The sequence below is a fragment of the Parus major genome, chromosome 20 (genome assembly GCF_001522545.3).
Source record: "Parus major isolate Abel chromosome 20, Parus_major1.1, whole genome shotgun sequence".
NCBI lineage: Eukaryota > Metazoa > Chordata > Aves > Passeriformes > Paridae > Parus > Parus major.
Genome location: NC_031788.1, coordinates 275,956 through 299,230, shown reverse-complemented (window position 1 = coordinate 299,230; position 23,275 = coordinate 275,956). Strand labels below are relative to the sequence as shown.

The 23,275-nt window shown below is 47.3% G+C and overlaps 1 protein-coding gene across 3 annotated transcripts in view; it reads right to left on the bottom strand.

Moving 5' to 3' along the window:
• LOC107213308 (rho GTPase-activating protein 39-like) overlaps positions 1-23,275 on the bottom strand; it is a 64,459-nt gene that overhangs the window by 9,348 nt on the left and 31,836 nt on the right. For all 3 annotated transcript variants that reach the window (XM_015647598.1, XM_015647599.2, XM_015647600.3), the window contains exons 3-5: positions 10,119-11,427; positions 4,806-5,352; positions 3,453-3,542 (exon numbers count right to left, since the gene is read on the bottom strand). In XM_015647598.1, the coding sequence (XP_015503084.1) occupies positions 3,453-3,542; positions 4,806-5,352; positions 10,119-11,427 (1,946 nt within the window). The remainder of the gene's footprint in view (positions 1-3,452; positions 3,543-4,805; positions 5,353-10,118; positions 11,428-23,275) is intronic.

Genomic DNA, 23,275 nt, shown 5'->3' with positions numbered 1-23,275 from the left:
CTCTGAACCTACACACCACCCTGCTTTGCTGACCCTTTGGGATTCCATTCTGTGCTTCAGGAAAGCATTCCTGAGCCTGCTGCCCAGCACCAAAACCAGACAGCTTTCAGTTCTGCTGCTATGTCACACAGTGAAAAATTTTCTTGCTTTCCCTAGGTAACCTTCTTTCTTTCATCCTGCTGACTATCTCCCCTCTTACCTCCTCCATGTCCAGCTCACATGTCACCTTCGCTGCCACATTCATCAGCCTTGGACTGACCCCAGGCAGGACACACAGAGTGGGCACAGGACAACTACAGCCAACTGCTGCTTTGCTCTCTGTCCCTTTCCTACAAGCTCTTGATCCTTCTTTTGGTTTCTGACCACTTCCCAGCAACACATATGTGTTTCCGGAAATTCATACACAAGTTAGCAAATGTATTTCCCTCCTCAAAACAGCTCATTTGGGGCCTCCCCCTGCACTTGCAGTCAGGGATCTCTCCCCCATGTAAAAAACTTTGCTGCTGGTGACACAATATCCTCTGCTGCTTGATCGCCCTGTTCATCACCCTCATAAGATCCTTCTGTACTTTTCATTTTTATAGCCCTGAATAATTTTGTATCAGCACTGACCTGTCAGCTTATGATTTGTCTCCTTGTATAAACCCAAAGACCAGCTTACATTCCTATGGGATCAGCAGGCAATCCTCCTTCTGAAAACACATCATTTGTTCTTACCCATTATTCTTCTGCCTGCCAACAGGATATTCATGCATGAAAAGACCTCGCACCACATTCATATTTCATTTACTCACAGAGCATTAAGCTAGAAGATGAAGACTGCAGAGGTTAAGTGTGGGAAACTTCAGAGTTCTTTCTCTGGGCTTATGTGAGGTGGTAAATGTTTACTCACGTATGAGCTTCTGGATTCTGTGGGGAATCACTGCTTCAACTCAACTTTTCACTGAAAAACTTACATAGATACATACTTATCTTCTATTCAGTTCAGACTGAAGTCAGTACATTTAATTTCCTTATGGATTTCTCTGCTAAATTGCTGCTACAGCATCTATAAGCATCTTAATATTTCAGAGCCACTGAGAAACTTCTCACCACAGCCTTGCAGCTTTAGGTGCATCCTACCCACCCCTCACACATCTGAAAAGCAGGGCTGGTCAAACAGAAGTAGGTGTTCCAGAGGAAAACCCGACCTTTCCAGCCAGCAGCAGGGAGAACCTGGCATGTTCCTGCAAGATTCCCCCTTACTTCAGGTGCAATTCTGAGGTCAGTCTCCAGGAAAAGTCCTCAGAGTTACCAGTCACTGCAAAAAAATTGTTTTGAGCAACCTGCCAGCCCTGCTGCCTCCTCTGCTGAACCCCTGCAGAACAACTCATAGCCTGGCCCCTGCCAGAGCAGTCTCCTGGGTCAGCACAGCCTCAAGCTGTGCCAGGGGACATTTAGATTGGATATAAAAGAAAGCTTCTTCATTGCAAGGGTAATTAGGCAATTAGGGCTGCCCAGGGCAGTGGTGGAACATGCATTCCTGGAAGTATTAAGAAAATGTATGGATATAGCACTTGGGGAAATGGTTTAGCGGTGGCCTTGGCAGTGCTGTGGGAACAGTTGGACTCAGTTCCTTTAGAGGACTTTTCCAATCTTAATGATTCTGTGATTCTGTGAGAGGTAACAGTGTGTGTGACCTGTCACCAGAGCCCCAGCTGAGGCCATACAGGCACAGCTGACTTTCAAGTACTTCCTTCTGGAAACTTTATAAAGTTATCCTGGCATGTCTTTTTAATAACATTTCATATAGATATATAAAATATTTATCAGAGGCAACATAGAAAATCCTGAGTTGGAACGTATTGCAAAGACACAAAGTACTTTGGACCTGATTAGTATAAGAGATTTGAAAATCAGGATGCCTTGGCAAGAACAAACGGAGCTTTGAAGATTGCAAGAGGATTGGATCATGCTGGCAACAGGAAAGAAGACTGAATCAATTTCTGCAAGTAGAAGTAGAAGAGATGTTGCAAAAATGTATAAGCTTGTTTGTATGATGTTTAACCAAATCATTGTAGTAAAAAATTACTAGCCTTCCTAGAATGGTACATATGCATATGTAGCCCACAGTTAATTTGGATTCTGATCACCAGGCAATTGTTCCCATCTCAATCACTGATAGGAAGGGACCTACAAGGAGTCTAACTGCTGATGTTCGGGGTTTTTTTTATTATTTTAAATTTAATGTTTGTTTTTAGGTAAAAAACACACATGTTTTCCTAAGCACATCTCCAGCACATACAATTTAGACACATAATTGCATAGAACAGCCTGCTCAGCCCATAGGCAGCACACCCTGCTGAACAGAACGATCTCCATGGAGTTGTCTCATAAAGATGTTTTAGTCCCCCTGAGCACAAGCAAAATGAATTTTCAAACGCTCAGAATGGCCTGAACTCTCCTGGGCCTAAACAGGAAAGAAAAAACACATATCTCTACCAGAATACAATCCCTCTGTGCAACTGCAGGTCTCTGCTCTGAATCCCACCAGAGACAGAGAAACAATGAATGCTGTTATTGCAGTCCTCAGCCCTTGCCCTGACTTGCAGCTGCCTCATGACACACGGTGGCACAGCAACAACACAGGGAAGCCACCACAGGGAGCAGCTGTCAGCAGGTATCAGGGAAGGCTCAGGAATGCAGGAAGCTGGACTCCAGCTCTCATAGATTAAAAACACTGAAGCCACTTGATATAAACTGCTGCCTGAGAGGAATTCACAAGGCTAACTCAAGTTTCCTGAAAGTAATATAAAAATATTGAATGGACTTTGTCTAGTAAGACTTTGTCTAGCTAAGACTTCAGCCAGATAAAGTGTTATCCTGCAGTCAGCAATTAAACTGAGTCCGGAGGAATTCACAAGCTCTTGCTCATTTCGCAGAGATGCAAGGGCAAGCCCTGGACTACAGAGCTCAGAAAGTGTGGGCAAGGGAAGCCAATTCTAGAGAGAAAAAGGCAGTGTCCTTCACGAGGTACTAACACGCTCCCTGAAGAGCCTCGGGTAAGGCAGTGATTTACAAAATCTGTTAATACAACTGAGGCAGGTTATTTTCAACACATTGGCTCATACAGCTTCTAGTACCAGAATATGCTCCAGGAAACTCTGTGGCATGCACAGATCAGTTGAATTAGAGCTCCAGGTCTGCATACAACTTAAAATCCCTCACACAACTTGCACAACTGTGAATGAAAGGGTCCCCACCTGTACCAAATGAAGCCCAGCTGCCACCCTCACTGCTGATCCATGCTCTGGTCTAACCTTGCACACCAACAGCCCCCCACCAGATAAATTTTCCCAAATCCAAATCTCTGTACTTAAAGAAATGGTCTCATTTTCAGCACAGTTCAGCATTGCTGCCTGCCTGAATTCAGTGCAGACATCTCACTCTTGGCTCCCTGTGCCTCTCCCTACCTTCATCCTCTGTGTTTTGTTTCCTCTTTTTCCTGGATTTTGTGATCTTCTTGTTTCTGAGATCCACAAGCTCCTTGATGTGCTGGACAACTGAAAATTCAGAAGAGGGTCTGGATTAATAATGTGGTATACTAAAATACCAAAATCCAGAGCTGCCCTTAGATGTGGCAGTCAGCCTGACTCCAGCATAAGAAGCTCTGCCTAGGGAAAGGTCCAGCACCACAGCCCAGCTCCCAACAAACATGAATGAGGGGCTCAGAACATCACTCAGCTTCTCCAAATGGTCAAACAGTTGAAAAGTTGATACCTAAACAATGCTGCCTAAATACTAGCAAAAGAATCATCTTCTCAACATCTCCTCCTTGCTGCTTGCATTCTGGGAAAAGCACAGCTGGAGGGAATGGTTATGGACAGAAGTGACAAGGGCTGAGGATCTTCATGAAACCCAAATTAGTGCTGCACACCTGGCAGTTCAGTGAAGAAATCCCGCATTAAGGCTACAATCATAAAACAAGAAGGTAAATACTGCCAGTGTAGCACTTGCCCCTTGGTCCGACCTCTGCCACTGTGCTCATGAGCAGAGGCAGAACTCCTGTAGTCACCCTGGAGACTTGGGAGGACTTCAAACACAGCTTGAAGTGCCCAGAGATCAAGGATAAAAATAGGTGCTCTGGTTTCTGGCTTGAGATTGGACAAGACACAGTGAGTGTGTCTGAAATAGTGACAAGTAAGCCAATAAATACCAGTTAATACTCTCCAGGCTGGCCCTCAGCTTTTTCTTCCTTTTCTTCACACCCACCCGCTACCCCTCCCCCCCTCCCCTGCCCCCCCGATGCTATGGCAATTTAAAATTGGAGTAATAACAGAATATAAGCTGGGCTGGTTCCCAAATTTCTGTAAGGCAGATAAATTGCATCCCTTCACATTAAAGCATGCGTTCTTCAGGATCCGCAAACAGCCAAGGCCTGTTCTCAGTGTTTGCAACGGTTCCCTTAAAAACGTTAGATACTAACAACCCTTTTTTTTGTTGGCTTCAAGGAACTTAGAAGTAAGTTATGTCATCAGAGAACCCAGAAAAGCTCTGCCTTTGGTGGGCTGACATCAGCTCATTTCAGTACTGATGGGTGAGGTGAGCACAGCCTGGGGCTCGCATTTCTTTGCTAGATACAAGCTAGTGACAGCTTCATCCCATCAATGAAAGGTGAACTCCGACAACACACTGTGCTCTCACTGACAGAGCCTTCAGCACTAGCTGGGGACTATCTGTAGTTTTGAAACCCAGACAACCCTGACTATGTGGCACAACCCGACTAAGATGCTGCTGCATACAGAGGAGGTGCATGAGGCACTTACTTTTTTCATCACTGTCAAGGTGGCGATAAATGTAGCCTTCCAGGTAAGACTGAAATTTGGGTGATGGGGAGAAAAAGGCCAGACTGATGGCCATCAGTTCCCAGCCCCATGCCAGGCTTCGGTAGCACATGTTATCTGTTGTCTGCCGGATCAGCTGTATGTAGAGCTCATCCCGTAACCCTTGCATGCTCCAGCACTTGGTGACTGTGACCAATGCCACATGATTGCGGTCCATGCGAGTCTGACGATCTCCCATGTAGCTCTGCACCAGTTTGAACATCTCACATGCCTCTTTTTTGACGGTCCGATTGCTAGTGATGAGCATTGGCTTTTTGATAGAGCCACCATTCCAGGACAGCATGTTGGAGATGGAGATCCTTCGTCGGAAAATGCCTTGTGTGTGCATGTTTAGGTTTTTGGAAGCCCAATCTGCCATGCTGCTCTGGGAGATGGGCTTCCGTAGGTTGTTATAAGGGAAATGGCATCCCACACAGCCACCATGCTGGCTGCTGCCCTCCTTCTTGGGCTCCAGCTCTATGGTCTCAGGCTGCAAAGAAGAACAGACATGTTAAAAGCAGCTTAGGTGACTCCTTAGCCAGCTAGGAAAATTATCCACAGTGAGACATGAAGTTGCCAGCAAGTGCACAGTGGTGAGTCTGTACAAAGATGTCTTGGTGTAGAATTGGTGGATGACACTTGTAGTTCTGCAAGAGCCTGGCTGGCTGTCTTGGGTTGCAATGCAAGATGCAACCGAAAGTACATATTCTATTGCTATCTGTTGGAACCAGGTGGGACAGTTTTCTTTATCTCTTTCATGACCCATCGCTCATAACTGGGGGATATTTTCTGTTAATGCACCAGCTGTTAAAACAATGTGGGGCAGTGTTCTTTATCTCTTCCATGACCCATCCTCCCTCCGGGGGAAATCTTCTGTTCATGGGCCATTGAGTCTGATAAAATTACATCATCCCACTGTGAGATGCTCCATCCAGAGGGAGGAGCCAAGCATCTAAACATGGATATCTTTGGATACTCAGAACACCACAGCAGCCTTTCTCCACTGAATTCCCAGAGGAGAGAGATCGGACCCATCTACACCACTGGACCTTCAGAGGAAAACTATGACCTTCTACTGGATCATTACTTCAACAGAACCACATCTGTTGCTCCTGGAGGATTGTGGCCACCATTTAACTGGACTGCTACCAACACCCTGACTAACAGAGTGTCAGGTTGTATTCTGACTCCATCAGTGGGTTGGTTTGTTCTTGGTTTTCTTTTTTGTACTACTGCATTTTTATTTTAATTTTCCTAGTAAAGAACTGTTATTCCTATTCACATACCTTTGCCTGAGAGCCCCTAGATTTCAAGATTATAATAATCCAGAGAGTGGGGAGGGATGGTTTACATTTTTCCATTTCAAGGGAGGTTTCTGTCTTCCTTAGCAGACACCTGTCTTTTCAAACCAAGACACTGGCACAACCATACACTAGTGCTGTTCTTAAGGGAAGTGCTGGGACATGGAGCAACAGGTCTGAATGTTCCACCTGCCTCAGAGTTTACAGGGACAGACAGGAAGCGAGCTGATTTCCAGAGCAGAAGCACAGCTCTGTGGTACCAAGCATACACCAAGGAACCAAGTATCTCTGCACTTGTCACCCCTCAGTTCCTGTGGAGCTCCAGGAGCCCAGGAGAAAGGTGGGACACTGATCTACAGTTAACCCCAAAATGCACATTAGTTCTTAGAAGTTTAGAGCAAGTCAGTGTTTCCTTCTTAGTACAGAGGAACTCCTGAATTCACAACAGAGGCTTCTGCAGTCCAAGCCTTTCCTATCACACACCCCACATGTCCCTGCATGAGGATGATGGGATTAGCACACATCAAATTCCACCCCTCACTGCCAGCCTGGGGCACAATAATTTCTCCTATTTTTTTTCCACTTTGTTCTTTTTATCCCTTGAGTTCCTCCTCACCCTCTCTGAATTCACTCAGCACATTGACTAAATATCTCCACCTGCGGTTCTCTGCCATCTCCACATCCTTGATTTCCTTCAAACCACTTTACCAGCCTGGAGCTGGTTTTCCTCCTATCACCCCTAACTCCTTCAGCATGTTCCTTCTGAGGAGCCACCTCCTCATACTATCTTGAGGTTCAGGAGGCTCTGGGTTCTCTCCTCTGCTCTCTCTCAGGTTTCCCTCTCACATCTCACACAACTTCCCAGCTGTTAGATTTGTATTGACAGTATACAGCCACCTCCACTTAGCCTGTCCCAGAAATTCTGCCCACCGATACCGAGTTTCCTTGTCTCCTGATTTTCCTCTCAATCATGCAAGCCCAGCACAGGACATCACTGCTTACTCAAGCCACTTGATGCTAATTTCAGATGAGGCAGTGATTTTGCTGCCATATTTTCTGCAACTTCCTCCCCTCCTTACTTGGACCCTTGAGTATTTCTGTGCATTCTTTTTAAATTTATTGACTCCTTTTGCCTTTACCACAACATCCATCTCCTTTCATCTTCTCCTTCTTCATATTACCACATAGGAATTATTTTTCTTCACTTTTAAGGCCATTCACAGCCTATCCCACACCATTTCTTGTGCATAATCAAGTTTCAGCTCTCCCTGTCAATGCAACAGAGGGTGTAACACAGCCAGAAGACTGAAGACCAGTTTCCTACCAAATCTAAAGAGGCTGTGAAATGAAATTGCTGAACTATTAATTGTAACATGTACGTCATGTAAACTTGATGTCTCTCAGTGCCTGAAAAGTGGGAAACGTGAGAATGTAGTATCAGTTTTCCAAAAGGTTTCAGATGAAAGCAAGGCACTTATTGATCTGAAATGGCAATAAAGAGAACACATAGAGATAAATCTGATAGGGCAGAGAATCTCTTTTACCAGAGAATAACCAGATACAAGTAAGAAGTCAGTTTTCAGCATGGAGAATGGTTATCAACTCTGCCTCATCAAATTGATGCAGAGTCTCTGGTTGTTCAAAATAGGAACAAAATAACTGGAAGAGTGAGCAAAGAGAAAAAGGGCAAAAACTTCAGGGGATGTAAAACTATCTACAAAGAATCTAAATCTGAACTAAAATCAGGAAGCAAGAGGTTCCTTTGAATCCAGATAGGAAAAAAAGATTGCAAATTAAATCCTGCAGTGTTAGAATCCAAAATAAAAGCCTCTCTGAGCTCCTCAGAGACAGAAAAGAATTAAAATACATTAAGCCATAGATATAGAGTAAAAGTGTAAGTTTTAGTTTTAAGTAAGCAAAAATATAGCTTAAGTGCCCTAAGAATCTGCGTTGGCTAGTGAAAAGCCTTATTACCCAGTTTAAAGTTCAGTGATAATACCCTTCACAGATTCAACTTAGCTCTAGACATAATGAAAATATAGTTTGCATTCTTGGATAAGAACAGATAGAACTATGTAAACAGATAATACCCTATAGGTAAGATTTAGGTAAAAAGAACATTGCTTTTGCATGTTAGAATTAAGTTCAGATTGGTGTAGAAAGTATTGTTTTAGAAGCGTGTTTTTAGCTGATTGGATGATTTCTTAATTTAATCCCCTGTATTGGGGATCGGAGAAGAACGACTGACAAGGAAAAAAAAAACATCCGAAGAAGAACAGCAGCACCATCATCATCACCAACTGCTTTTGCAGCCCAAGACAACAGAACTCCACACCAAGAAGCTGCTTCCCTGAACACTGGGACCTTACACCAGAGAGCTGCTGCTCAGAACTCGGGACTTCATGCCAAAAGCTTTTAGCAAATACTTTAACTCTCTGAACTCTTTGCCTTTGAGACTGATGCTTTTTATACAATACAAACCTTTCTAGCAAACATCAACTGCTCATATCTCTTTGAGACCTGGAAATATTATCAGAATCCCCGTTGACACTTGACACTGCAGAAGTGCTGTGTTAGCCAAAAAACTATTCCCCTTATGCAGTCACACTAATGGGCTTTAAAACAGCTATTTCCAACAAGATGCCAGAGCTACTGACACTGATTTTCTAAATGTTGCTATTGCATGTTCAGGAACTGGGAGGGAGAAGAGCATACGAGGAGCCATTAGAAAAAGGAAAAAGAGAAAAAAGAGGAATTGCTGTCATGTGGCTATGCAAATCCTGATGGCCTGTGTCCTGCACCCACCAACTCAGATAATTCCAGTGAAAAATGTATGAGGGAACTGTAATTTCTCTCTCCTTGCCTCCTTTGGTCTGAATTCTCTGTGGATATAACTTTTCCCTAGTCTCTCAGCCTCCTTTGGGCTGAATTCCTCTGGGATCCTCCCTCGTGGGGAGTCCCACTTATTTCAGTCCTTATGATTCGAAGAAAACTCCCGAGCTCGTTAGAATCTTGTTTCTCGTGTTTATTAACAGGTGATCACAAAACTTAACAGGTCTCTCCAGGCTGGTTAAAAGGTTAATCTTTGCAATTTGGCACATTTCTTTCTTCTGATGGTACAAACAAGGCTTTGTGGCACACTTCGTGTCTGATGCACAAAATGGCCCTGAACTATGCAGTTCTTTTATCATTATACCTATTTTTACCCAATTAACAATAGACACGTATATTATTTTTCTTAATGACCCAATGACCCATCACCTCTGTGATGCACTGCGGCATTCTCTGTCCAATCACTTACTATTACCCAAAAACCTCTAGGAGAAGAACATGAAGAAGAAAGAAGAAGGGACAAGGGACAACACCCTAAATCCTCCATCTTGTCTCCTGTTCTCTAAACCAACTTTTTCACTCAGTGATTTAAGACAACTTTCTAATCTACACACTTAAACTTTTAGCTCTTTCTATCTAACTTTAACAGTTATTTTCATGTATCACCATGAAAACATGGTCATCAATTTCCTATTATATGAAATTCAGTGTTTTTCTGGATCTTAGAACTAAGTATCAGAAACAAGGGCACAAACTCTGTATTCCAGACTCCAACAGGAATTTATGTTATGAGGGTACATATGTTACCCACTAAGACATGAGTGACAGTAACATGATCAGGCAAGCACATTTACCCAAATAACAGAGCAGAGCTACCCACAGTGCTGAGGGCTTGCTGGATACGAGCCCCATCCCACAATTTTCCTTCCTCTCAAACCACTGGCCTGAAATAGGGTTTGCACCTGCAAAGCTGTGCAGCTTTATGACCTGTTTGCTATTCTGCAGGAACAGACATGTCTTGCCTGCAGCACACCCCTGGAACTAAATCCCCCCGGGAGCAGGCTCTGCATGATGAGTCTAGCAAAGAAAAAAAAAAATTAACACGGCACAGATGGGGAGGTACCTGTGAGGAATGGGGTGTAGCGCCTGATGAAGCCAAGTTTGTCTGGCTGGTCACATTCTTTTCTAAAGAATCTATTTTCTCAAAAGTTCTCTTCTGCCTCATTGTGTCCTGTGGAGCAGCCACATTGCTGGGAAAGACTTCCCTAATATCCAGGTCCTGTCTGTACAGAGACCTGCTGCTGGCTGAGACATCATCCCTGGAGCTCCAGCTGATGCATTTTTTCAAGTGGTCAGACTGAAACCTGACCTTGCTGCTCTCTGCTGGGACACCGTTCTCCAGGCTCTCAGCATACAGGCTGATTTTGCTTCCCTTGCAAGCTGCTGACCTGCCCACCACAGCACGCATCTCAGCGATCACTTTATCATTCAGAGCTGTGAGTTCACTGCTGCTGCCCAAAGAGCCAGGTCTTGCTTGACCTGTTCCTTGCCTCCTTCCTTTCCTTTTTCTCAAGCTTGGAGAAGGGCCAGTTGAATAACCAGAATCCTGATGGCTTATACCAGTTGGGTACTCCTGAGTCTGCAGGCTGTTTTGCCGACTGTGGTGGAGTTCCATGTTCTTGAGGACATTGGCTTCTAAGATCCTCCAAGACTGCTTGAAGCTGTCCTTTGAAGCAAGATGACCAGGCGGTTTAGTGGAGGTATCAGTTGTTGCAGCAGAAGAGTGGGAGAGTTTGGCAGATTGGTCAATGTTAACCATATGTTTTATGTATTCTCTGCCAGCTGGGCTGTATTCAGTGGAAGAGGGATTTCTGCCATGCTTCTTTGCAGCTTGTTGTTGTTGCATACTGGGATGCTTCAATAATTTGATTAGTTGCTGTTGCTTTTTTAAGCTATTGCTTGGTGACCTTGATGGAGACATCCCACTCATATAAATGCTTTCGGTGTCCATATCTACTGGTGGCTCATCATAAATTGGCAACTCTAAAGATGGCTCATCGTATATAGGAGCAGGAGAGGCACACGTGGGGGATGCAGGCTGGGGTGTTCCTGCCCGGCTCCTTGGAGGTGTTTGAGAAGTAGGACCATTCATCAGCACCAGGCAAAACCCACCACTCTCTGTCTTTTTGATCTGCATCGACTGCTTTGTTTCTCCAGAAGGCATTTGCTTTGTGGCTCCAGGGCTCTGGGATGTGGATTGAGGCTGAGCATATATAGCTGGTTTGGGAAGAAATTTTGGGCTGTTGGGCTTTGGAGCACCCTGCAGCTGAAGAGAACTATCTGAAAAGCTCTGCATCTGCCTCAAACTGTTCACTTTGACCAACATGGCTGCTTTTGTGCCTGGCAGAGGCTGCCAGTGGGTAGGAGTCTCCCTATAAGAAGAAAGATACAAATACACACAATTATTTAAGGATTGTATCTACTGAGGTACCTTCTACATCTACCAAATACCCAAAAACTGTTAGTCTCAAAGTGCCTGAATATTCCCCAACCAGTTATATCAGTAAGCTATTTTTTCTTGGAGATCTCACTTGCTGAAACAGAAAAACATTGTTGTTACATAATAAATATCTAAATCAAGAAGAGCAGAACAATGGGATGAAAAAAGGAGTTCATGATACTATAATCTATCTGGTATCAGCAGCAGTGATATAGGACACAATCTATGCTTTTCAAGGCTCAGCAGATAGCACGGCACCCAAAACAACCAGTTGAAAGCCAGCAAGCTATTCTGGAACATTAAACTCAAGTATTAAATTGGAAAATAATTCCAAGTATCTGCTTTCAGATTATCCAGCTAAGACGACAGTCCTTCCAGATCATGGTAATTTTTTATTTAAGTTTCCAGATGTGAGTTTTGTAGAAAAACCTATGAGGTCTATGGGCAGTATATGGGGGTGGCCATCCTCCACTCACAGCTTACATTCCCACACAACCTGCCAAGCCTCCACCTGTGAGGTGCCTCTTCCCAGAGAGGAAAAGACTTAGTTTCAGATAAGCACTGTTAAACTGAGAGGTGTGGCTTTAAAGCCCAGGAAGAGTAAATTCCACCCTCTACCTCAGGGAATGTGCCCTGTGAGCCTGGGAAGAGTTACCCTACCCCAGACCTCGTGGGGCATCAGCCCAGGGTGTTCTGATTGAGTTTGTGCCTCTGGGGTTTCTCCCTTACTGTGTGCCTATTAGTCCCTGACCTTATACTCCACCCTGGCTCTGACCCATAAAACCCACCATCCTGCCTCTGTTCAGGGCTCCCAATCTGTCTCTGGATCTAACCTTTGTTCCTGTGTTGAATAAATGGTTTCCTGAGATTAATCAAGCAGATGCCCATCTCACTGAATTCTCATGGTGGTCACCAGTAACTGTAGCCTCCCTGGACATGATCCTGCAGCAGTGGAATGCTACATCCACCCAATCTTGCCCAGATGCAGTCAGATCAGGTTCCCTTGGCAACACCAACTGGACTTGCCCAGCTCTCATGGCTGTGAAACCCTCCTCCGCACGGAGTATCCTCTAATGCATGGTGGTACTTGGGATCCACCACAACCCAATACCCCAGTTCACAGAGTATGTTCTATGGAGTTACAACAACTTACTGTCAGGCTGTGGCCACAGTCAGTCTGTGTTTGTGAGCTCTGAGGAAAAGGGAATGGAAAGGATATTAAACCAGCTGAGCTTCCAGATTTTCCAGGTTATCACAGTCCCCAGGAAGACCCACTTGAATCTGACTCTATACCTCCACGTTTCTGCTACTAGCCATCACTGGGTAAGACCTGAGGGCATACTGCATGTGTTCCATCTGAGACAGGAGATGTTCCCAAACACCTGCATAGCTATTTTGCTCTGTTGGCACCTTCATCTTGCTCCCCACTCCACACTGCTGACCTGTCCTCTGTGGCCTCTGAGCTGGCAGACACCCACCTCAACTGCATGCACAGAGCTGCCTCCTACCAATGTTAGGCTCTCTTGTGCCTTCCCTGCCAAACCTCAAGTTATCTGGACACCCCAGCCCTCTTGCTCTCTGCTCCTGGTCTCCAGAGCCCTTTCACCTGGCCAGGTGGCAGCCTGCTCCTTCAGCACAGCTTCCCTGGGGCATTCTGCCTGCCCTTCCCCCATGGTTATCCTGCCAGTGCATCTACACACCCCCTGCTCTCCCCACACCATAGCCCAACAGGACACACCTGCCCCACATCACTGTGGGTGTCCTACTTCACCTGGTGCACTCCAGTCACCTTCCCCACATCCTCTGTCCCACACCTAATATGTCACATCTGTTCCCAATCACTGCCCTCCTAAAGGGTTGGTATTCTCCTTCCCTGTCCACTGCTCCTTGAATTTTTGGCAAAACATATTCCTTGCTGGCAATGTGTTGCTGTGAATCCCACCTCGACACAATGGCACTGGGAGTGGCACGGACAAGGCTGGCACTGACATGGATGCAGTGCCTAACCCCTGGCCAGGGTCCAAAGGCCTCACCACACTCTGCTTGCACTTGCCACACCTCCGCCTTTGCTGGTCTGGTTCCTTTCCCTCAAGAGAGTTCATGTATCTCTCTTGTGCAATTACCCAGGTGTGATCAGAGGTTGAGAAAGGGCTGTCTTCCTCTGCTTTGCACCCTGGGGCCCCCTCTTGCCCTGAGACTCCCTAAGTATCTCCCACTGAGGCACCAAAGATTTTATTTTAAGGGAGCTCCTGATACTACTTCAGGATGGTGATGCAACTGCCATGAGGAAGGCCTGTTTCCCAGCTTCCACCTTCCTTCTCTACACAGCACTGCAGCTCAGTGCTGACCTAAGCTCTATGCCAAGAGCAGCTTAGGAAGTACTGACAAATTTGGGACTGGCCTCTCTCCATTTCCCCAAGCCACCATCAAGCACAGCCCCTATTCTCCCACTCCTGTTTAGCCCTCAGTGGCTTGTCCTCCACATGCTTCTTCCTGGGGCATGATGCCTAATGCAGAGGTCGAGTACCAACAGTGCCAAGTGAGGATGCACACAGGGAACCACCAGCGGTAACAACAGGATGAGGGTGGCATTCATGAGGACACTCAGCTCCACAAACCACCAGGTATTCCAGGTATCCTTGCATCAGTGCATCTCTCCTGTGCATGGCCAAGCTCCAGGCTCAATCCCAAGCTCTGCTAAAGACCTGGCTATTCCATGAAGAGTGCCTGGACTAACAGGAAGAACCAGAACAGCAACGCTTGGTAAGCTTTTAAATGATACCCCCATGGCTGTACAAGTGGCTTGTTTCATGGTACAGAAGAATGATGGGCACAGAGCAAGCAGGACAGAACCATCCACAGGCTGCTGACTCAGCAGTGTGTGACAGGGACATATTTTAGCTCAGCCCAACAGCAACCATCATTGCGTCTGGACCAGCACTATCCAGTTGTTAGGATGCAGGGTAGCAGAGCGATAACCCAGAGCTACAGATGTGTCCCACTGCCTTACAAGACCTTCAGTTATGTCAGGGCTGGAAAATAACCCTGTGCTCTGTGGAAAGGTGCTGGATGCCTACATTCCACAAGTCACCTCCTGAAGTTTTTCCTCTTCCTGATGCGCAGCATTGCAGGTCCAGCCAGCTGTGCACAGCTGAACCATCCACTCAGCCAAGGCTTGGCAGACCCATCTCAGCCAGGCATAGCATGGCCAGACTTGTGCCACCCGTGCAGACTCATCACGCACTGGTACTGTCTGGCATCGGAAAATCAAACCCCCAAGAACTCGGCCTGAAGCTGTGCTACCTCCTCGCTCAGCTCTGAGCCACAGGGAGGAGCCCCTCCCTGTCCACACAGCAGGCACTGGCACCACCTCCTGCCCCATCAGTCCCAATTCACACCCACAGAGCGCCACTGGGAACATCGCGCTGCTCCCTGCTCAGGTGTGGCCCTGGGCACCTGCAGAACACCGCCAACCTGCCCATGAGAGATGGGTTCCTGCTCCAGCATGGCATTGTAACTTTTAGGGCCCTGTGGGACTTCAACTGGCAACAACCTCTGCCCCTGCATCTGTGAGAAAAAGTACAGCCCAGATATTAGTCCTCTGATGAGTGATGAGGGATTTGATCTGAAAAAGAAAAGAGGATACTGCACTCACAGCCTCCTGCAGCTGTGAGCCCCAGTAAGCCGGGGGAGCAAAAGGTACTCCAAAAAGCACGACAACTCTTCACTGCCCCGAGTCCCTTCACCAGGATGCAAGGAAGTCATCTCTCACTTTGGGCCTGCCAGGACAGGAAGACATGCTGGGCCTTTAGCACAGATTTGGCTACATGGGTGAGACACGGAGAGCAGCAGGAGCTCTGTGCTGGCTCAGGGTTCTCTCTGCACTTGCCCTGAGTCCAGCTGGCAGGACAGCAAGACAAGTTGGACAGACAGCCATAGCAAGGCAATGAAGAAGTGGTTCTGCCACAAGCAGCAAACCTCTCTGCAGCAGGATTTTGGCACTTGCAATCCATGCTCCAACATGATCCCTCCTTCAAGCCTAAGTCAAAGCATGCATTGGGACCCAGCCTGTTCCGGACTGCTGAGAACCCCTGGAGCAGGCACAGCTCAGCACCAAGGGCACCCACCGACACTGCTTCTTTTTGGGGAAAAGCACAAACACATGGGATTGCCACAGCTAGGCTGCCATGGACACTGGTAAGAGGCAAAGCACCTAGCTGCCCTGCAGGGACCAGAGGAAATCAGGAAGCTGTGCCACTCCCATGTCACCAAGGCCATCACGCTCCCCCACCCAGGAATGTGATGGTCAAGGGAAACTTCTAAATGTGTGCTATACCCCACCTCGCCCATCAGTCTCATCGTGGACACTTCATGTCATTTCCAGCCTCCCTGGCTGCCAGAGATGAGAGGAAAGAAGCACTGTCGCAGAAAAGACAAGGCTGTCTTGAAAAGGCCATTTCCACAGCCAGGAGTGATCTCTTGGGGCCATGTCTGGATACAGCTTCCTTCAACTCAATCCCCAGGCTGCTGACAAGACCAAGCAGAGGAGAACAGGGACTTCCTGACTTCCCAGCATGAAGATTCAGTCTTGTCCTTCTGAATGGTGAAAGCCATGACAAACAGCAAAGCCAATGGTGGAGAAGTGTCCCAATGCAGCCTCTCATCCAAGACCTTAAGCCACTAGCAGCAGAGACCCTGACAAATCCCCTGGGACTTGTGTGAGGAATGCTTTCAAGTAGCTCCAATATAAAGGCCTCAACTTGGCACTGGTTTTCCCAGCCTGCATCCAGCTCCAGCAGGCCCAGCATACCTAGCAGCTCTTCTCAAGCTGCAGATCTCCATTGTTTGTTTTGCTCCCTCTGAGAAGCCTGAAGAAAAGGCCCTGCACCATAGCTCTGCCCTTTCTAGAAGTTGTTTTCCTGGTGCTGTGGCAAGGTGAATGAACACGGATGTTTGTATTCCAGCAACATTGCTGCTCTGCCCCCAATTCCCATGCCGGAGGCAAGGATACAACCTGTCCAAACCAAAAAATCTGCAGACTTGTGCAACGAACATTGTGTTTGCCTATCCTACACCAAGGCCAACTGCACAAGAAGGAAACAAACCTGTATTAGGGAATCTGATGGTCTTTCTTGATTGATTATGAAAACTTTATAATGACATTACTTATGCTGTGCCTTAAGAAACATGAGCCCATGACAAGACAAACCAGATCTGGAAGAGGCAGAGGTATTCTTACAACCACCTTCTCATCACGCATTCCCTCTGACTCCTCTTCCAGTACATATTCCTGGCACTGTAAGACCAAGACCCTGCTCCTTCCCAGTCGAGGGTGCTGAGCTGTGGAAAAGGTGGATGAGGAGGGGATAGGCAGCAGAACTTGCTGCCCATGCAGAAGGGACCCTCACCTCCCTCTTCTGGGGGACAGAATGTTCCTAGGGTAGGTGGCTTTCTTGTGGAGGATTTTAAGATATCCTGCTATTGCAAAGAGAACCTTGGAAACAGCACTCTGAAAGTCCCAGTGCTGATGCTAGGAGAAACAGGGGAAGAGGAGTAAGGAGGCTGGTCTGCATGGACAGCAGGGCTGGAGACAGCAGAGCCTGCTCACAATACTGACCTGCAGTGATCTGAAATGCTGCAGACCAGCACACAGGCTCCCAGAAAGATTGCCTTCTTCAGGCTTGGCCCTCCACCAAGCCCTTTCTTACCCATTACCTTGGAGTTCCAGCAAACCTCAGCATGGCTGCAGTGGCTCAGAGTACACTTCCAAAATGCTGCATTCAGCCCCAGGCTGGTCTCACAGTCCCCAAGGGAATATGTCTATCCTTTGCAGAGTTTTCCAGTGTGAGAAAGGATAACTTGGCCATCATTTCCCCTGAAGAGAGTTCATCTTGCTTCCTAACAGGATTGCAATAGCTCTGGAAGCGTCTGGAGCTGTGAGGCAAGTGCTGTTTGCTGTCCTTGTCCAAGGACAGCAAGGGAGAAGCGGAATCAGCACTGGGCTGGGCAGCCCCAGGAAGCACAGCTGAGAAACATCATGGGAGCAAAAGCATGGGCAGAGGAGCTTTCCTCAGGAGGCTCCAGAGATGGTCAATGGCAGCAGTGACCAACCCCGCTGTAAGAAGCTGCCATTTCCCTAGCTGATTGACCCTTTTGTGCTGCTTGGGGAGGCCAAAGGCTGATGTCTGGAGAAGTCGGCTCCAAGCCACTGCGAGAGCTGGAAGAGCAGCAGCAAGCTGTGGGGCAGTGAGGGAGGGGTGGCATGGCATGGAGACAGAGGGAACAGGCAGCAAGGTTTGGAGAGTGTCTCTGTTCTCAAGGCTGCTGAGGGTTTGGCAGCATTGAGATGTGGCAGGGGGGCAGAAGAAATTCAGCAGTACTGAGAGAAGGCACAAGAGAGGAAAGGTGGTAAAAACCAGTTTACTAAAAGAAAAAACCTTGACCACAAAGTCTAACTAAACAAAGAATGAAATCCCTTCCCCCAGATCTTTGTGACATGACCTTGCAGGAGGCCCCCTCTTGGGGACTACACTGGTCTCTGCTGGCCTCTCCATCTATCACAGGAAGACAAATATGAAGGAAATAGAAACACTATTTTTGCGCTGGCATTAAGAGACAAAAGTGAAACTGTCTTGGGTGCAGATGCTACCAACAGCACTTATATTGTTCACCCTCTGTTTATGCAGCTGCACCTCTCTGAAGCAGAGGAGGACATGTTTGAAGTTGTCTTTGGAGAACAACACAGACAACAGAGCTGAGAAGTTCAGTGTGCTCATGCTGTTAGTATACCAGACATCCCAGCAACGGCATTAGATCCCACTTAAGAGCATTTGCTTCTGGTTCAGCTCTTTGCTCCCCATTTTACAAGCTAGCAAAAGGCAAGAAATCTCTCCTTGGGTCTCAGGCTCAACTAGCAAAATCAAACTGCATTATAACCATTTACACAACCCTCACTCACACAGCAGAGAGGACACATGATAGATGCACAAGGAAACAGTGCCCAGTCTCCTGCTTCCAAGAAAACACATTTCACAGACAAATGCTGTCAACTTATTGGTGTGAGCCTGGTAATCTGAAAGAGCACTGCATATTCAAGCAGCCTGTTAGCTCCCAAGCAAGCTGCCACTTATGCTTTTCTCAGCATTTGTCCTTCAATTCATTGCAGGTGTAACATGCCCAAAGATTGCTGCAGAAACCTGAGCTAGGGATTCCTCCTTCCCCTCCTCGCAGGAGACTCAGCAGTGATGGTGATGCTGCCCTGACAGGCAAGGAAAGGTACAGCAAACCCCGGCACACATTGCATCACCCCCCTTCCCTCTACAGAAGGGGACCTGTAAGGGCTCTTCCTTACTGAGAGAGCTGAAGAATTGAGGGATGGGTCAAAACTGGCATAGTTCTTCCCTCAAGGCACAGCAACTCCCCATGCCAAGGCAGAGGAGGCCATGTTCCCTCCACGAGCTGGTGTCCTGGTTGCAGACAGAGCCAGCGCCTAGTGCTGCTGTTTTTATACACCGTGCAGATCATGGCTGACGGTTTCAGGAAGGAAAGCCAAGCATCCCACCTGAAGCACACCATTTTGCCTCTCTCACCAGTGGAGGGACTGTCAGCATGAGCATCAACCCCTGCTGGGACTTGATCCCTTTGCTTCCCCACCACATCCCCTCCTGTTTTCTTGGTATAAACTATGGAACACAGTGTTGGAAGGAACAAATGGTAAAAATGCAAATAAATCAATCACAGTACTGAACCAACAGCACTGGCAAGGATGCCAGTGGCAGGGAACAGTTGTTGGGGGTTAGGTGTCCTTCTTTTAGTTCTTGCTCAACTATGGNTGAAGAAACAGAGGAGCCTCTGCAAACCTGGGAATGTCACTGCACCCCTCTACACCTCATCCATAAAGTGCAAAACACTCCCAGCACCAGTTTCTCAGGCCTTGCTGCTGACTTCCCCAGACTGAAAAAGACCAGTAAGCCCTACCCTTTGCAGTCTATGCTTTCACCAGCTCCCAGTCCATAAAAAGATCCTTCCTCCATGCCCATAGCGACTCTCTCTTGTGTCTTTGTCACACAAACTTGCCGAAGGTTGTCAGAAAACACATATACATGAAGCCCAGTGATCCTGCTCCCAGCACGCTCATCAACCTCCTGCAGATCCGTGAGGCAGATGCAGGGCGTGCCTTTACAGTAGTCCTGCTAACACTGCTCCAAGCAGCTGTGCTTGGCCGTGCCTTCACCAAACTTGTTCCTCATTGCAAAGACTTAGGCACAGGGGTCAGACCCAACAGTCTATGTGTTGGGGGTTAGATGTCCTTTCCTTTAGTTCTGGCTCAACTATGGAATTTTTACCCATTAGTTGCGGGGAAGACCTGATTGCTGGAACTTGGTGGCTGCTTGAGAAACACAAAGAGTTCAGCTGGGCCCAGGGGGGAAGGGAGGGCAGGAAAAAGGGAGGGCAGGTGTAGCTGAGTGCTGGCTGGCTTCTTCAGCTTCAGAGGACACTTTGCTGAGAGCTGTTACTGCAGAGAGAACGGAATTTGCCATCACCCAAACGGAGCTGCTGCTGCTTCTTCTTCTTCCTTCATTGGTGGGCCTCACACCTCCTGTCCTGCTGGGACATGGCAGTGCCAGCCACCACCGTGGAGCTGCTGATGCACCTCATCCACTGGCCCAGGATCTCTGCTCATCCCTGCTGATCCACCTCATCCACCGGCCCAGGATCTCAGCTCATCCCTGCTGATCCACCTCAGCCACCGGCCCAGGATCTCAGCTCATCCCTGCTGATCCACCTCAGCCACCGGCCCAGGATCTCAGCTCATCCCTTCTGTTTCCAGCCAAGTGTTCCTCGGAGCCCTGCAGGAGCGCCGGGCCTGACTGCCCGAGGGGTTTGTGAAACAAAGCCTCTCCTCCATCCCGTCTCAGCCCGAAAGCTGTCAAGGGGTCCCTGGTTCTGTTTTCTTCCTAATGCTGTAGTTATTGTTGTTTGTTTACCTAGTTAGACTAGTAAAGAACTGTTATTCCTATCCCCAATTCTCTGCCTGAGAGCCCCTTGATTTCAAAATTATAATAATTCAGAGGGAGGGGGTCTACATTTTCATTCCAACAGAGGCTCCTGCCCTCCCTAGCAGACACCTGTCTTCTAATCCAAGACAACAGTCCTGCAGTGGGAGTGACCCCAACCCTGCTGAGCCTGTCAAGCTGAGCAGAAAGGAGCCCTGCCAAAGCCAGCCAAACCGAGCCAAAAGGAGCACATCTGAGGAGCAGGAAAAAAAGCAGCAGTGACCTGCAGCGTTGACCTCTAGTGCGGCAGAGCGGTAGAAACGGTGGCACTTTTGTGGAACTGAGCCCAGCAGAGCAGCTGTGTGACCCTACTTGGATGATCCAGCTTTCAGGGGGTTTGTCACTGGTTTTTGCAGTTTCTGGCTGAGAGTAGCAAACATTAGTCACAGACATTCTCCCACCATCATGCCTTTGCTCCCAGTGGCCCCATGGGCAGTACACAAATGGCTGCCACACTGCCTTTGTCTGGGAAAGTCATCTTGGTTTTGTTCCCAATGGTGAACAACTTTATGTGGGCAAAGCACCTCCTCTTTTTATATACTATTGCTATTAACATTGCTGTTGTTATTGTGTGTGTCTTATTCCACTTTGTAGTTTAAGCTTTGTGCTTTCAGTAAATTGTTAATTCAACCCATAATCTCTGATTTTGTCTCTCCCTTATGGGAAGCAGTGCTTATATGAAGGGGAGTGGCTTATCTGGAGTTAAATTCCAGCTGGTGTTAAAATCAGCACAGTCACGAGTACTTTGAACTCTGTGAAGGTCAGGGTATCTTGCACCTCATGAAGGGCTCTTACACTTACTTCTCTCGAAATATGTAATGTAGTTTTAATGGTGCCCATTCTGGCTACCCTGGAGTGGCAGGCTCTAGGCAGACACGGAAGTCACCTGTCTCATGTCAAATCCCATGTGTCTGTAACTCAGTTGTGGTCTTTGGGAGTGACCTAAGGGCACTAGGAACTACTCAGGTACAGCTTAAGACATTTACTGGATTTCTCCTGGCAGGATCATTCTCTGGATGGATATGAAGCTCAGAGGGACTGCTTCTATGGCAGGAGGCACAGGGAGCATCACAAGCACCAGTAAAGTGCTGGGCTCCTTTGGTGCATTTTATGTGCATCACCAGTGTCTTGCAGCCATTAAGATATGCACTGAATACAGGAGCATGTTGCAGGGAGCAGCAGACATGTGATAAGTCTCACTTCAGGGTGCATATACTTTCCAGAACTGCCATCCTATGTGGTTTTCTTTAACTTGGCTTTTTTTTAATTTTTTTTATTTTTCCAACCTTACCTGCACCAGGCACACAGAGAGGCAGCCTTGATCAAAAAAAATCAAGGTGCTAGCACTTGCTGCACTGCCCAGAACCAGGACAAGGCATCCCAGCATAGATGGCAGGAGAGTCAGGCTCACAAGCACAGCTCTATAGCCCTAATGTCAGTTCTCAGTATGACCCAACTTTGCTTGCTGCATGGCCTCCTCAGCTGCCAGTACCAAATCCTCCAGGGCAGGATGATGCCCAGAGAGAGCAGGAGGGAAGCGGAGCAGCCCTAGACAGTATCCCAGGCAGAGGGGCCAACCAGACAGAGACTGGGGAAGGGACACTTTTATGCAACTGAAGCTGAAATAATGGTTTCAATACAGTAAAAAATCCCTGATTGATGTCAAACTAGTTTGAGTGTGAAAAAAAAAAAAATCTCTTAGTCAGACAAAATAGCATCTTGTTATTGGTCTGTTATTTCAGGCTTGATGTGACCAAATAACTGTGCCCAGGAGCTCTGGTCCTGCTGCCCCACTGCCTGCCTGGGCTGAAGCTGCAAGATATCAGCAGCTGAGCAAGTAGGTGTGATAGACTGGCATTTAAGAAAACAAAGAGAAACAGCTAAAGAAGTTAAAACTGCTGGAGGCTGATGGGAGTTTCTCTCCTGGCCAACAGCTGGCCATTTCTAAGAATTGACAGCAGTTTTGACCATTGAAAAGTGAGATCAACCTGTGAACACCACCTTAAGACCTAAGCCTGGGAATTTCTAGCTGTCTCTTGGTTTCCTGGCTGTGAAAGGTAACAGAGCTCCAGCTGGCTCCCGTTCCCTGCCCAGCCCATGTGGCCCAGGCAGGGGCTGGGCTGGGCCTGCCTCAGCTCCCGGCCGGGAGATGGGGCCTGCGGGGCTTGCCCCGGGCTCTGGCCGGGCCAGGCTGGTCCCTGGCTCGGCTGCAGTTTTTGCTGGGACTGAATTCACCACAGACTGCCCAGGAAAGAAAGAAAAAGCTCTTGACCTGCGGCGGGCTGGGACAGTGACCACACTCTCCAGAGCAGCCATGAAGAATCTTCCATTGCAGACAGCTCCAGCCGCTGCTCCGGCAGAGATCACAGAACCATCTACAAAGGCCTGGGCAAGATTTGAACTCTTCCATTACCCAGATGAGACTTGCAGATTAATCTTTTTTTTTCCAGAGAGAGAAAGAGAGAGTAATCAACATGTAAAGAGACTTTATAAACTATCAGAAACAGTGAAGAAAAGAATTAAGCTTCAGAAGGTAGAAAATAAGGAAATTCTTTAATACGCTGAAAATATTTTTCTGTTAAAGCTATGGAGATGGACAGTAGTGTTCTGAAAAACCTCCTTTAATTCATGACAGACTATATTGGGAGGAATGGAGTAGTTCAAAGTTTAGATTTTGAGCAAAATCTGAAGTAGTTGTGATACAGAGAGGTGCTGGAACAGAGA